Source organism: Haliotis rubra, unplaced genomic scaffold (assembly GCF_003918875.1).
Source record: "Haliotis rubra isolate DU_JTF1 unplaced genomic scaffold, ASM391887v1 Scf232, whole genome shotgun sequence".
Taxonomy (NCBI): domain Eukaryota; kingdom Metazoa; phylum Mollusca; class Gastropoda; order Lepetellida; family Haliotidae; genus Haliotis; species Haliotis rubra.
The window spans coordinates 412,243-426,672 of NW_025766359.1; the positions used below are offsets into that span (position 1 = coordinate 412,243).

Consider the following 14,430-nt stretch of genomic DNA (forward strand, 5'->3'; position numbering starts at 1 on the left):
GTGTCAAAGTCAAGGTTAGTTACATGCACATTCTCAGTGTCAAGATCAAGGTCAGTTACATGCACATTCTCAGTGTCAAAGTCAAGGTCAGTTACATGCACATTCTCAGTGTCAAAGTCAAGGTCAGTTACATGCACATTCTCAGTGTCAAAGTCAAGGTCAGTTACATGCACAATTTCAGTGTCAAGGTCAAGGTTAGTTACATACACATTCTCAGTGTCAAGATCAAGGTCAGTTACATGCACATTCTCAGTGTCAAGATCAAGGTCAGTTACATGCACATTCTCAGTGTCAAGATCAAGGTCAGTTACATGCACATTCTCAGTGTCAAAGTCAAGGTGAGTTACATGCACATTCTCAGTGTCAAGATCAAGGTCAGTTACATGCACATTCTCAGTGTCAAGGTCAAGGTCAGTTACATGCACATTCTCAGTGTCAAGGTCAAGGTCAGTTACATGCACATTCTCAGTGTCAAGATCAAGGTCAGTTACATGCACATTCTCAGTGTCAAGATCAAGGTCAGTTACATGCACATTCTCAGTGTCAAGGTCAAGGTCAGTTACATGCACATTCTCAGTGTCAAGATCAAGGTCAGTTACATGCACATTCTCAGTGTCAAAGTCAAGGTCAGTTACATGCACATTCTCAGTGTCAAGATCAAGGTCAGTTACATGCACATTCTCAGTGTCAAAGTCAAGGTTAGTTACATGCACATTCTCAGTGTCAAGATCAAGGTCTGTTACGTGCGCATTCTTCCTTGCTCCGTTAATTGTCTAGGTTCATTATTTTGACGTTTTACTTTGAGCGAGGAGGTACAATAACCTATAACCTTCACAATCTTTACATATTAGAGACTGAATGTTTACAACCTTCCTAATATAACCAATCAAGAGAGAAATGCATTTCCCCAACTGTTGGTTTCTTCCAGTGCACACCATTTGATATTCGGAAGTCAGCCGCCCTGAGACTGTTTATTATGATAACTACCATCGTCCTCATCTACGCTACGGCTCAGGTCAATGTGGTGAGTACTTTTATCAGGTCAAAGACGGTGTTCTCCAGGGACACCGCGTCTCCACTGTCCATAATATAACAAACCCTGTTGAAGTGAGACGTTGCTGCTGCTGCTGACGATGATGGTGATTACACTGTATTCGGTTTTAACCAGATATGTTTGATGTATTAAATTCTTCACATATAAAACCGTGTCATCCTGTACTTTTAAAACGCTTTCATTTCAACCTTCAGGCCTTCAATTCAGATAGCTGAATTCAATACGCACTGGAAAAGAAATCTTGCAACTGAACGCTTCAAAAGCATGTGGTCGATGATTCAAGATGACATGTTCAAATACTGCCAGCTTTGGTTCACATTATATATAGTGTCATATGACGATTTGTCTTAATTGAAACGCGGCCTTTCCATTTACTTCATACCTCAGAGTAGGTCCTACCGGGGGCGGCAGGTAATGGTCGGACTTTGAATATCAACCATATCATTATCCCTTTCATTTCTTCAAGAGGTTAATTTCCATTCGTCATCTGCCTAGGTTCTATTAATGGTCTCTAAATTTGGAATTGAGAAGATTTGCTCTTTTCGTCCAAAGTATCGCTTCTCTAAATCTTACATTTCAGATAAAAAGAGGTATTTTTGTGAAAATCAATGATTTCCATCTGTGAGAGAAATAGCCTTAAATCAATCAGACTTTAGAGCCAGTCAATTTGGGATTTTTCGGAAATTAGGATGGATTGAGACGGATACTTTTGCATCCTTTAAAAAATAGAAAATAACACTGTAATCTTCGTTATAGTTAAACGGTAATTATTCATTATCACGCGAGAAGAAGATTATTAAAACACCCATTCCCTTTCAGTCCCAACATGAGTGTCCATTGAAATTAAATATTTCATTGCAGATTTCGTTTTCATGACGAAGGTAATTCTGTAACTGCAGACTTTCACGTGGCAGGCAAGCTTTGGCTGTCAGTCACAATGACCCTTAATGGAGTCGTATTAGTGTCAGGGAAATGTGGCGATACTGCCCACTGTGGGGATATAGGAGTGAAATTCGACAATACTTTAGTGAGATATTCAATACACTTCAGGGGAATTTGGAGAACTACACCGGTGCATCAAGGTACATAAATGCCCTTTTATGATATGTTTAACACTGCATCATAATAAGCCAAAAAATCAGATTCCATTGATGTGATAATCGATTGTTCTGAAAACAATATCCTGTAGTGAATAGAGCCAACAGTCCTAATAGAAAACACATTTTATTTTTAGTATTGGGTTAAATGTAGTGTTCCTACAGTATAGCACGAGTTCTGTCTTCAGTTCATCAGACAGATCATGCTGAAAGATCATACCAGCCCTTTACTCGTACCTGTACATGTGCATCTCTAAGATCTCTGTATACAGCAGACATTTCTTATGCGGATTAACACAATGATTATGTAACATTTTCTGACTAAGCTAGGATCAATAACCTTCATGTAAAGTGTGTTGCTATTTTCGACATGGCCTCAGAAACTACTGGAACCGTAAATCACGGCAATGTTGTCTGTGCCACTGCAGCCATATTGAAAATATCATTTCCGTCCATTATTCAGCGTTCAGCATGTCTCATTATGGCAAATATCAACAATACTGTACTAGTGGTTTCACTGAAACCTCGCCACAATGGCCTACTCCAGCATGCAGCTGACACGTGGAGATGTTACAGGAGTTCCGCTCTCACTCACTCATCCCGATAATGCAGTTTATAGTTGACTGTGTATTGTGCAGTTTGGCACGGTCTCCTCCTTCGTTTGCCGGTGCGACTAGGGGCTGCGCAGTGAAGATAAACATGAAGATGTCCGTCTGGTAAACATGCTGATCATACTTTGCATGTCACCAACATGTTGAGATCGCCTGCTACGAATCCCATGATTCTAGAATTTCGACATAACCATTTTTCATTACACAGGGGCTGGTTTGGAGAGAGATCGAGTATGGTTTGGAGAAATGCATTACCAACATCAGGGGAATGGTACCAAGAACTGCATTCACATATTGTTCGGTGTAAACAATCGAATCACAGTCTTATGCTTTCAGGCCCAAACTAAGCCATCGCGTGGATCCAATGTGTCTCCTGGTTACTAAATGTATAGATAGCCTCTCTTGAAAGAATCACCAATATGTCTAACTGATTATACAGATCAACTGGCTATTTGTAGAGTGAGTTGCGTATAACGCCGCATTGAGCGGTATTTCCCATTTACCCCGAAGTTTCAACTCAAGTTGGGGTACATCCCGAACAACGCGTGTATGCTGCACCAGCCACCCGGGCCAATCTAGTGTTGGATCTCACAACCAGTACATCTCCGTAGCTGATGAACAACACTCTCAAACAGTGGCAACTCTACCCGTCTCAGCAGTATGATCGCGCGTAGACCGGGGTTCGAATCCCAACCACAGAATAAAATGTGACATCACGAACCCATTGCTTTCTTGCTGAACTATTAACCAGTCATTCATTCTCTCTTCATATACTGTGTGATGTGTTCCTGCGTTGTTCACAACATTTATGTTTCCATTACAGTTCTGTTGCAAGGGCGGGAATATATTCGCCTTTCTCACCAACATCACGATGACGTCATCAAGCGACAGTCACCTGAAGTGCGCGATGCCGCAGTACATCTATCTGAGTGCCATTGTGTCTTTCATCTGTGTCTCGGTGTTCCTCAAACTGTCCTCCTGCATCCGGCTGGCTCTCATGCTGATCATGGCGGCGTTCTACTTGGTGCTCATGGAGTACACACATAAGACAGTCTTCGACAACTTTGATGGCATGGGCTTGAATTCGGGGGACTCGCTAGGCGCCGCGGAGATTAGAAGGTAAACCTGTTATCAGTGTCAAAGCTACAATGCAGACACGGCACTAGGTGGCTGCAGGAGGTGGCTATCGTTATTGTCATACACTACGGGCTGTATATTTGTCTTTGGGAGAAAACAGACATGGTTCCAGAAAATACTAAGAAATCGAATAATGAATGTGATTCAAGGTTTTACAAAAAAAAATGGATTATGTGTCCTGAATTTATGACTTCGTCTTACAAAACGTAAGCGTATGTCGGGTAGAAATGAAAGAAACACGCCTTAGGTTAGGTCGTAACTTAGGGGCACATGCCGGGAACATGCCGGGAACATGCCGGGAACAGGCGACAATGTCAGTCATACAGTAGGTTCTTTGAGTTTTCCACTTATGGCAGACGCGAAGGTACTAAAACAGTTTGTATGAATTGTGTTCAAATGTCGTCAAACCGAGACATTTAAACAATAACACTAGGGTTGGCAAAATAAGGGTTCGTATCTACAACATATGCACCACGTGATCATAAAATGCCGTCAATCATGTGATTCTCCAAACATCGCTCTAACAATAACTAATGTTGATTCTTTTATCATACTTAACGTTCATGATTTACAGTATAGGAAGATATATTTTTTTGTCTTCGATTTCACAAGCACAACAGTGAATGGCGAGAGTCTCTCAAACTAACAATGCCCTCTGTCTGTTTCAGCGACCCCCTGATCCCCACCCATGTGTCCGGCATCGTGTGTCTCATCATCTTCATCATCACCTTGTTTGTCCAGGGCCGGCAGCAGGAGTGGACAAACAGGCTGGACTTCCTGTGGAAGGCTCAGGTGCGTGTCATGCTCACTGTGTCCAGCTTTCATCTGTCAGTTCTTTAGTAGTTAGATGACCCTTCTCTACTGTCATAGAAGTCATCTAGCGGAAAACCAGGTTTGACTTCCCAAACGGGCTGAGTGTACACATTCTTTAATTCTTTATACCCTTCTTTGCATACTCACTCATTCACTCATTTTCTGAGATATGTATCGATTTCGTCAGTCGAAGGTAACACTTCCTGCGACTGCACTGAACGTGATCAAAGGGAGATAACTTCAAATTTCTGCTATCCGTGACACTTGCTCTTTACGAACGGTTCATTGGTTTTGTTATGAACTATTTCATTCTACTGTTAACATGAACGACAAACATTTCCTTGGCTCAGGCTGGTGTCACATGTTCTAGTGTGTGTTGTCCATGTAATGTTGTCGTACGGGGTCTACAGGCGACGGAGGAGAAGATCGAGATGACAGACCTGCAGACCAACAACCGCCAGATCCTCTGTAACCTCCTCCCCACCCACGTCGCCGCACACTTCATCGACAACGGCAGTAGGAGTCACATGGTCGGTTCATTACACTCAAAATATGTATCTAATTGAAAATAGCCAGTGAATATATACATATTCAGTCATCGTAGACATGCTGTTAGAGGCATTTTCAGCCTCTGCTTACTCCAAACAAATACTGAAATTATGAAAATACTGTTAAGATGAAGATAGTTGTGAAACTTTGGATATGGAAAGTGATGAGACAAGCAGCATGATTCAGTGTAATGTGTTGTTGAGCACTGCCTGTTGGCTATATTTCACAATACCCCAAGCTTGTGTTACCAGGCGACACTCATTCAGACCTAGGTCCCGTTCCACATCGTAGGACTAAGATGATCGTAACTCCCATACTTTAACATAGACTTACAGTTGTCGGAGCGCTACGATCGCTTTGAGGAACGGGGGCCTGGTGGTCGGCATATATGTCCCCTGTGTCCCGTGTATGAACGAGTTGTCCAATGTCTCTCAACAGGAGCTGTACAGCCAGCAGTACACTAAGGTGGGCGTCGTGTTCGCCTCCATCCCCAACTTCTCCGACTTCTACATCGAGCTTGATGCCAATAATCAGGGTGTGGAATGTCTCCGGGTACTGAACGAGATCATCGCCGACTTCGACGAGGTGAGGCTTTTGTAGCAGCTCTTCAAATGAGGGTTTCATTTTTTATATTGTTTTGCTATTTTAAAATGCAAAGCATGACACTTCTGAAAAGCTGTGTTTATCATGCATTTTGAAACATATCATTCCTTCCTTGAAAGTATTAAAACATTTTAAAAAATAGATTGCTTAAGACATCTGTCATAACATTAGTTGTACTGATAACCTTCAGGCCTAACCTCTTTTGATTCAAATAAACGTTTTCTGATTGTATCCCAATATTTAGAAGAGTTGAAGATATCGATGGATTTGCGTTCTGATACAATTTATGACCTTGTCCGCGGTATCGTCTTATCCGCCACTTTGTTGCGCCTGCCGTCAACCACTGGTTTGTCTGGGTGCTTTCACTCGCTGTCGTTTTGGGAGTCCAGTGCCATGTTAGTGTATCATTCGTTACATAGAGTAGCTGGGTTTCAGATTTGAATGTGTTTGCACGTGGCATGATATAGATGTTTCTTCTATATCACCAGGATGGTCCAAAACTTCATGTAGCTAATAATCAATAAGCTAATAATTTCCAAATACCCCTTCGGTAGTTTATTGTTACATGACCTTTCACTTCTATCATATATTTTCTACAGCTGTTGAATGAACCTCGCTTCCGAGCTATAGACAAGATCAAAACCATCGGCAGCACGTACATGACAGCCATTGGTTTGATGCCGGAACATCTGATCCAGGTGAGAGATACTACACTCCACTGCGGTGTCACTTGTGTCGCCCAGGAATATGTCTCACTTCGATTTGTAGGCTGCAGATATCAAAGGAACATTCTCAAATGTTAACCCACGCAGAGCTAACACGAGCTGGTGTGTAAATGTTGGAAGAAAGACGGTGCACTGTGTTGTCTCATGAATTCAGTGTGCTCAATGTATTTTGAAGTTGAACAGCACCACCTACTTCATCGCAGTATTCCAACACTGGTCGTGTATTATGTAACTTATAGTCGTACCTGTAATGAACCTGGTCGTTGATAGTGATGCGATTGTTGCAGGATAACGACGTCTCCGTGACGCACCACATGACTGTGTTGGCGGAGTTTGTGTTTGCCATGAAGGAGAAACTCAGAAACATCAACGAGAACTCCTACAACAATTTTGTTCTCAAAGTCGGTGAGTAGTACAACGTCAGGACCTGTGTTTCACCATTGTTCAATAAACGTTGAGGACCTGTGTTTCACCATTGTTCAATAAACGTTGACGTCCTGTGTTTCACCATTGTTCAATAAACGTTGACGTCCTGCGTCACGTTACACTTTCCTTCGACATTGGCACTGATCCAGCAATATCATAGGCACGACACACCAGAAATGGGAATTGAACCGAGACTTCAACGTGACGAGTGATCCCTTTAACAACAAAACTACATTATCTGAGAGGAAATCATGCATACATTGGTGATAAGAAAAACAGTTGAAACATGTCTGCGATTGCATATGTTTGAAATTAAATGACATAAAACCGGCAACAACAAAAATAATAATGTCCACTAATAACAAACATATTTTTGTAACCTTTGCCTGAATTGTTTGTCAGTCTTTATAGTGCGCTTCATTAACTTCCAGACTCGTGGCATAAATAAAGCACCCGAAACACTAATCACCCTACTGTGTTTTATATTTCATTTATATAATATAACGTGAATTACAAACCAAATGTAAGGGCAACTTATCAAATTTTCGTTATATGAGTGAGATTGGGGCGTGTGAATGTAAATAATCAGATTGTTACAATGTGTTGAGACAAGGCTATTTCCTGCTGTGAAAGTGATCGCAATGTCATAGCACTTGTGTGACATACTCACTCACATTATTGACCATTGGTTTATCTGGACAGAGGGCCTCGGATATATATGACTTCCATGACGTAAAATAGCAAACACGTGATCTCCGAATGAGTAAGGTAGAATCTACCTAGCATATATACGACGACCTTGAAAGAATTCAGGCATTCTCTCTGAAAAAAATAGTTAAATCGTTGGTTTGAGTCTGTAACGTCATGCCACTCTCCAGGTCGCTTGCGACTTGGTAATAACAGATTTTGCAGGCTTGATTCCATCTGAGATATTATTCCTATTTCCAGGGATGAACATCGGCCCCGTGGTAGCAGGCGTTATCGGGGCGAGGAAGCCGCAATACGACATCTGGGGGAACACTGTCAATGTAGCTAGTCGTATGGAAAGTACTGGCAGGCCAGATTACATACAGGCAAGTAGTTCCTCTTCTGCTTTAGAAAACAGTACAATAACATAGAATTGAATATGTCTTATAATAACTGGTGCATAGAAAATATATTTCAAGGAGGTAATTAATTATATTTGGAACTTAGAACTATAATATGTTAGAACATTTCTTAGCATGTAAAAAAGTTGTGTCTAAAGTTATTTGTCTGTTCACATTTAGTATACGTGTTTTGATAACTTAAACATAATTGTATTTGTTTCCTAAACAAACGAGAATAGATACGATAAAAATCCATGCTTGTCATACGAGGCGACTGACTTGGTTGATACATATCATATCGATGCTCATGATGTCAGTCACTGGATTCTCTAGTTCAGATTTGACTACTTACGGACCGCCACCATGCAGCTGAGTGTCACGTTAAATAACAACGGATTATTAAAGACCTAGATCCGCCGCTGTGTATAATAATGATGTATCTATAACCGTACACATTTCACACCTGCAGGTGACAGAGGAGGTGTACTCGCGACTGAAGGAGGTGTATGAGTTCAAGTGTCGTGGCAAGATCAGTATCAAGGGAAAAGGGGAAATGATCACGTACTTCCTGGTTTGCCGGAAGTCGGGAGGCTTCTTCCCGGACTATCCATCCCCTCTTTCACCCGACAGCCCTCGGTTACCCAGACCACCGTCACGTGAATCTCGCGAGAGTATGTCAATGAGATACGGAAGTGGAAATAACATCAGGGACTCCGTGAAACAGGGCTCGTTGACCTCTCAAGGACGAGGTGGCAACGGCTATGGTGCTATTAGTTTAGAGCGGCAACCAAGTTTAGATTCGCAGAGAGGTAACATGCCCACTCCTCCTGGGAGCCTGAGTAAGAATTCCAGAAGGAAGAACAGTAATGACAGTCCGAGGAACCCACTCCGGAAACTGAGCAATTCCTCCGTAACAAACTGTTTGTCTGGTGACGTGAACACTCAGGGCAGAGTGGAGTCCCCAGAACTGCCAGCAATACATTACATGAACATCAAGATGCAGGGTAAGACAGATAGGTCAAGATGCAATGTTATACAAAATGCAATGTTTGATAGTCTCAAAGAATCGAATAACGAAAACACAATATACAGAAACGTGCCTTCTCACTGTACAAGTCCCACTGACTCCTCCGCTGCCACCAGTCCGGCAAGTGTTCGCAGTCAGAGTCAGATGACGCAGACGTTCCAGGTACAGAGTTCTTCCCAGCCAATAAGAAGAACCACGCATGACATGGCGAGTAAACCTCCCAGTGGGAACACCACAGCTCTTTATGCCCGGCCTACTCCTTTAGTGTTTGCAGGCGTAGTTCCATTTATGAAACAGCCTATGAAAATGCCTAGTCCTGACGATTCCATTCCCGAGGATCCTAATATCAGAAATAGTAAAGCATTCTTACTTGAAAAGGATATGCCAGAGAAAGAGATTATACCAATGAGCAATATTATCAAAGAACTGGGTCAGGTTGTCTCCCCTTCTCACCCAAACAGACCTTTCCTGAAGAGTGTAGCTCGTCCTCCACTCTCGGCTACTCCCATCCGACAGGACGAGGAGAAGTTTGTGACAGCAGTTTATAGAGAACCCATTGATAGGTCTCACTCTTCTACCCCGACTCAGAAAAGCAATGCCTCTTCAGATAGGAATTCTACCAACGGCGAAAAGAAGTCTCCTCCCAAACCTGCGCCCAAACCAGAGATCCGACGATCATCGTCTGGGTCAAGGGAAAGTAACTCTTCAGGCTCCACGCTCACGCCAACATCTGCCCTTGTGGTCAGTGTTGATGGTAAGACTATGTCCATCCTCCCTCCTAGCCCAGAAAGCCCATCTCTTGCGTTGAGGAGGGTGCCATCGGGGGGAGACAAGCATAAAGTGAATGGTGTTTTGTCTGAAGAAAGCCTAGCGACACAGTCCCCAAGAATAACAAAGGCGCGATTTTCGCCGTCTAAGAGGCCACTGACAAATATGTCGGATGATGACAAAGACTCTGTTAGTTCTCGACCTATGAGTGACAATTCATCAATTGTGTTGTTACAACCAATAGAACTAAAACCTTCCCGACCTGCCTATATACGTCAGATTACTTTGCCCGAGGGGAAATATTATGACTTAGATATGAAGTATTTTGATATTCCCTACCGCAGTCTGGATAGGCAGATTTCAAGGTCCAGTGATACTATCAACAGTATACCAAGATGTCCTCCTACGCCAAAGTTCCCAGTCCCTTCAGCATCTTCATCGCTCACTCAACTCTTACAGGAGCTCACTGGAGAGCCACACTGTCAAAGTGACGGATTGCCCTCTCCCAGACTCAGACTGAGTAGCCCAAGAGCAGGGCGTTCTCCTAGAGACGTTAGCAAAGCCAGTCGAATTCCCAGACCAAAAACTGCAAACCAAAACGGCCCGACCAAACCAGAAAATGATGATCCTAAACAAAACGATTCTTCAAAAACTATTCCAGCTCAGCACAACCGACTATCCATTAACCCCTTCCAAGTAAAACGTCGCCAGGCGCACACCATGCCGCCACGACACTGTCGAAGTCTGGACTATATCCCCAGCGATCGGGAAGATTACGCTTCAGCTATTTCATCCAACGCTTCATCAACGTGTGGAAGTCCTAAAATCAAGCATTCATATTTGATCCCACTGATATTCGGGAAACAACCCACTACCCTTGACAACATCAGCGTGTCCTCCCTCGCCAGCAGCAGCGAAATGTCTAAGAGTGATCCTGCCGTGAACTTTGACTCGGGGTCAGCAGCGTATGAATCTGAGTATGATAATTATAGGCCAGGAATGGCTAGTGACGAGGACTACTTTATTCCCGACGCTGTCAGCGATGTAGATATTGATATGTTTGACGACATCAACATTGACAATGTTACTGTGAGCGATTCCTACAGCCTTGAAATGCCCCCTTCGCCGCCTACAGAAGAAAGTAACTGATGTATGATATGTATGATGCACTCACCTGCCCCGCTTTCACCCTCACCTGTGTTACCTATTTGGTCAGGGCCTTGCAGGAGAGATTTTGCTAAGTTATGAGGATGACAATGGTAATTGCTGCTGTCAAATGCAGATACAAGAAATGTCAATAGAGACAGATGACAAAGACACCAATGAGATTAATTTTTGTGGTGCTGCTTATGTCTGTGTTTTTACCTTGTGATGTTGAACTAGTTTTTTCGAAATGCTGACGATGATGTTTCCAATGTACCAGCCAGGCATGTAGCCAATCAAACTTATATTGCTGTTATATAGCTGGTTGTCTCAGAATTAACATTTGGTCTTGTTTGGAGGAGAGCCAACACAAAGCTCCGGATCACGTGTAATCGGCAGTTTTACTACTGAAGACTTCATGGGACCCTGCCACGTGAACCTGAGATCAACGATATTAATACATTTTACACATGACAACATTGTTAGGTTTTGTGTGGTTCTGGCATCCGAACTGAAGTGCTCGGGAGGCTGCAGATGTATAATTCATTTAAGTGGACAAGTCCCTGCCGGTCTGATGTTATAGTGATAGTTGGCCTGTTGTGACAGGGAAGCCCTTCAGTATAATGACAAACTGCGTGTATAGAGAGTCACAGCTCGCCGTGTGTTGAGTCCATCCATTGGCTGATGTCAGATAACCTGTGATAGAGCCCGTGGTCCAGCTGCTGGGAGAGGACGTTGATGGGCAAGTGATAAATACAGAAGGCCTTGTGTATCTGCAAGGCATGTATATTTCTGTAAAGGGGTGATGCGAATGTCTCATATAACCTCCGCTGGATGTAAGTGACATTAGCTACAAACAACAACCGGGGAATGACTGGTGGGTTTGGTACTACTTTGTCACAGTTCGTGTATCACTTACTCAACCAGAGTGCTCAGTGCTTTCATATTTTGGTGTACTACTTATCACTATTTTGGCTGGGAACTGAACACATAACCTTATAATGACAGGGAACCAACTCAGAGATAATATACTATCGGGTAAGAGCATATTACAGCATTAATACTTCATTGTCATCTGTTTGTCAGCATTGGAGCAGGGATGTTGGGTTTCACCACATTGGGGAACATATGCGATCTGCGTCGTGCAGTTATAGGTTCCACTTCTAACGCAGGTAGAATACTGAAATAATGTTCAAGGCTGCGTCCAATCGTCCGACTGTGAGGAGCTGTCCCCAGGACGCGCCTTGGTCGTGGTTTAAAAAACATATTTTCCCTATTATGCATGGCTTGTCAGAGCAATATTTGTTCTCTCCATAACTTAACATTACTTACTCTATGCCATATTCTTGAGTTCAGTATGACACTGAGTCCACAGAAGTTGGAGATATGAGACTTGTTACTGCATATATGTATCCCGCCTTTACGCTGTCTGTATGTGGGTAGTTGATGCTGTTGTTTACATCAGACACTGATGTATTTTTATCAAGTGCGACTGGGAAACTTAACGGGAAGTACAAAGTGGGAATTCTTTTTGAACAGGGAAAGGTTTTAAATGTGAGAAGAACGTTATAATTGCAGTTGAATTGGAACCACTGCCGTGTTAATGTGCATAATATACTTGATGTATGGCATGATGTTCGTGATAACTTGAATGTCTACGTGCTTATTTATACTTACTAGTATTTATGTATATGTAACTTTTAAACCATGATCCATGAAAGGTCAAGATTCTTGTAAATACCATTGGTTTTCTGACTTGATGCCCGTATATTTATTTCATTACATCCTGAACTGTATATGTGATTTTGAGAACAATCATTCGTGATTTGCATACATCGGCTCGTTCTTCACGAACGAGGATTTTTAGGACTTTCAGATACTTTTGTTTGAAATCACAACTGACGATTTGTGTTTTCGAAAAACAGAAAGACGAGAAAAAACCCAGTAAAGAATGTGGATTTATTGGATTACTGGATAAGTGAACACTTTCTGTATTTCTTCTCCACTGGGAACAGTGGCACCTGGTTGGACCAGTCAGGTAGGGGATCCTGGACCACAAAGTGATGTAGGTGAAGGTCTGTTATAAGGTAAAGCGTGAGGGTTACCATCGCCGTTACGCGGTGTTCAGTGTTCTGGATTTGGGCCCTGGAGAAACGGAACTTTCGATAACATTTCAGCTATTACATAAATATGTTGTGTGTTTCAACGAGGGTCTTCATTTCTTCGTATGTATGTTGAAATCAGTTTCATGCATGCCAAAGTTGAACATCCAGGGCTGATTGTATTGTTTATTATTTAGTCATTGGCCATGTTCACTCTTGTCCAGCAATATCAAACCATGTTAAGACGTTGTCAATTTTCTGATGTTGCAGCCTGAAACAGCTGGTGTATATATTCAACGTGTAGCCGCAATGTATGGACTATTGTGTTGAACTGGTTAGCATGTAGACTCGGTGTATGTAGTCCTGACCCGAATAGAACGTATGCTTTATAACAGATACCAGGGGCAATACTGCCTGAAGACGGTTGACAAATGTGCACTGAGCATAAAGCTGTTCAGCGTACGGTCTTCCCCTTCTGTATTTAGTCAGCGAATACAGGGTCTGTGTGTGTATGTCCGGATATGGCTTGCTTTACCCTCTTCTTCGGAAACGTCAAGGATGTGCGAGATAAGCTCACAGAAAGCATGTGTTCTCTATTCGGGAAAGGAAGATATCGTGAATGTAAATACAACTGTTGAACCCAGCACGTTATGTACTCACGGGATCTATATTATGCAAGTTTTGATTGGTTCCCGTGTTTGTGAAACAATCATCCTTTGATCAATCATACCGCAAACCGTTAGCAGTTTCCTGCTTCCCTGATGTCGGATGTTATCGGTATGTCCCGGAGATTACCGAACGTATTCCATGCATTTTTGTACGAAATAAAATCACATTTGTCGAGCCATATGTGCTGTTTTATTGTTATATGTTATTTATTGACAAAGTTTGTACGTCAGAGTATTACAACCTGATCACATGATAATCCGACCATGTTCATGTGACAAATGCGTAGAACGATTCTCATGATCTCAATCACTGGAATGTTCAGACTCGACCACCATCATCCAGTTGGAATGGTTTTGAGTGCAGCGTTAAGCAACTCGTAAAACAACAAACAAACAATCGCGTGCAAAATAGCAATTAAAGTCCACGAGGATGGGATTCAAGATGATAATGGGAATAGATGAGTTTAAGATGGGTTTAAGCCATCACTAATCAATGCATAACTGTGTCAATGATTCCAACGGATTCGGTTCCATGATCTTGATCTGCAGTCTTGACAATGACAATACTTTATTACCCACAGGAGGAAATTCCTTTTACATTTGAAAGTGCACAACTGAA

The 14,430-nt window shown here is 42.4% G+C and overlaps 1 protein-coding gene across 1 annotated transcript in view; it reads left to right on the forward strand.

Moving 5' to 3' along the window:
* Positions 1 to 13,992, forward strand: part of LOC124278151 (adenylate cyclase type 1-like) — a 110,370-nt gene extending 96,378 nt beyond the window's left edge. Inside the window, exons 13-21 of the mRNA XM_046713887.1 lie at positions 929 to 1,024; positions 3,586 to 3,881; positions 4,568 to 4,691; positions 5,123 to 5,242; positions 5,700 to 5,846; positions 6,464 to 6,562; positions 6,877 to 6,994; positions 7,964 to 8,088; positions 8,573 to 13,992. Of these exons, the coding sequence (XP_046569843.1) occupies positions 929 to 1,024; positions 3,586 to 3,881; positions 4,568 to 4,691; positions 5,123 to 5,242; positions 5,700 to 5,846; positions 6,464 to 6,562; positions 6,877 to 6,994; positions 7,964 to 8,088; positions 8,573 to 11,047 (3,600 nt within the window). The 3' untranslated portion in view covers positions 11,048 to 13,992. The remainder of the gene's footprint in view (positions 1 to 928; positions 1,025 to 3,585; positions 3,882 to 4,567; positions 4,692 to 5,122; positions 5,243 to 5,699; positions 5,847 to 6,463; positions 6,563 to 6,876; positions 6,995 to 7,963; positions 8,089 to 8,572) is intronic.
* The last annotated feature ends 438 nt before the right edge of the window (positions 13,993 to 14,430 follow it).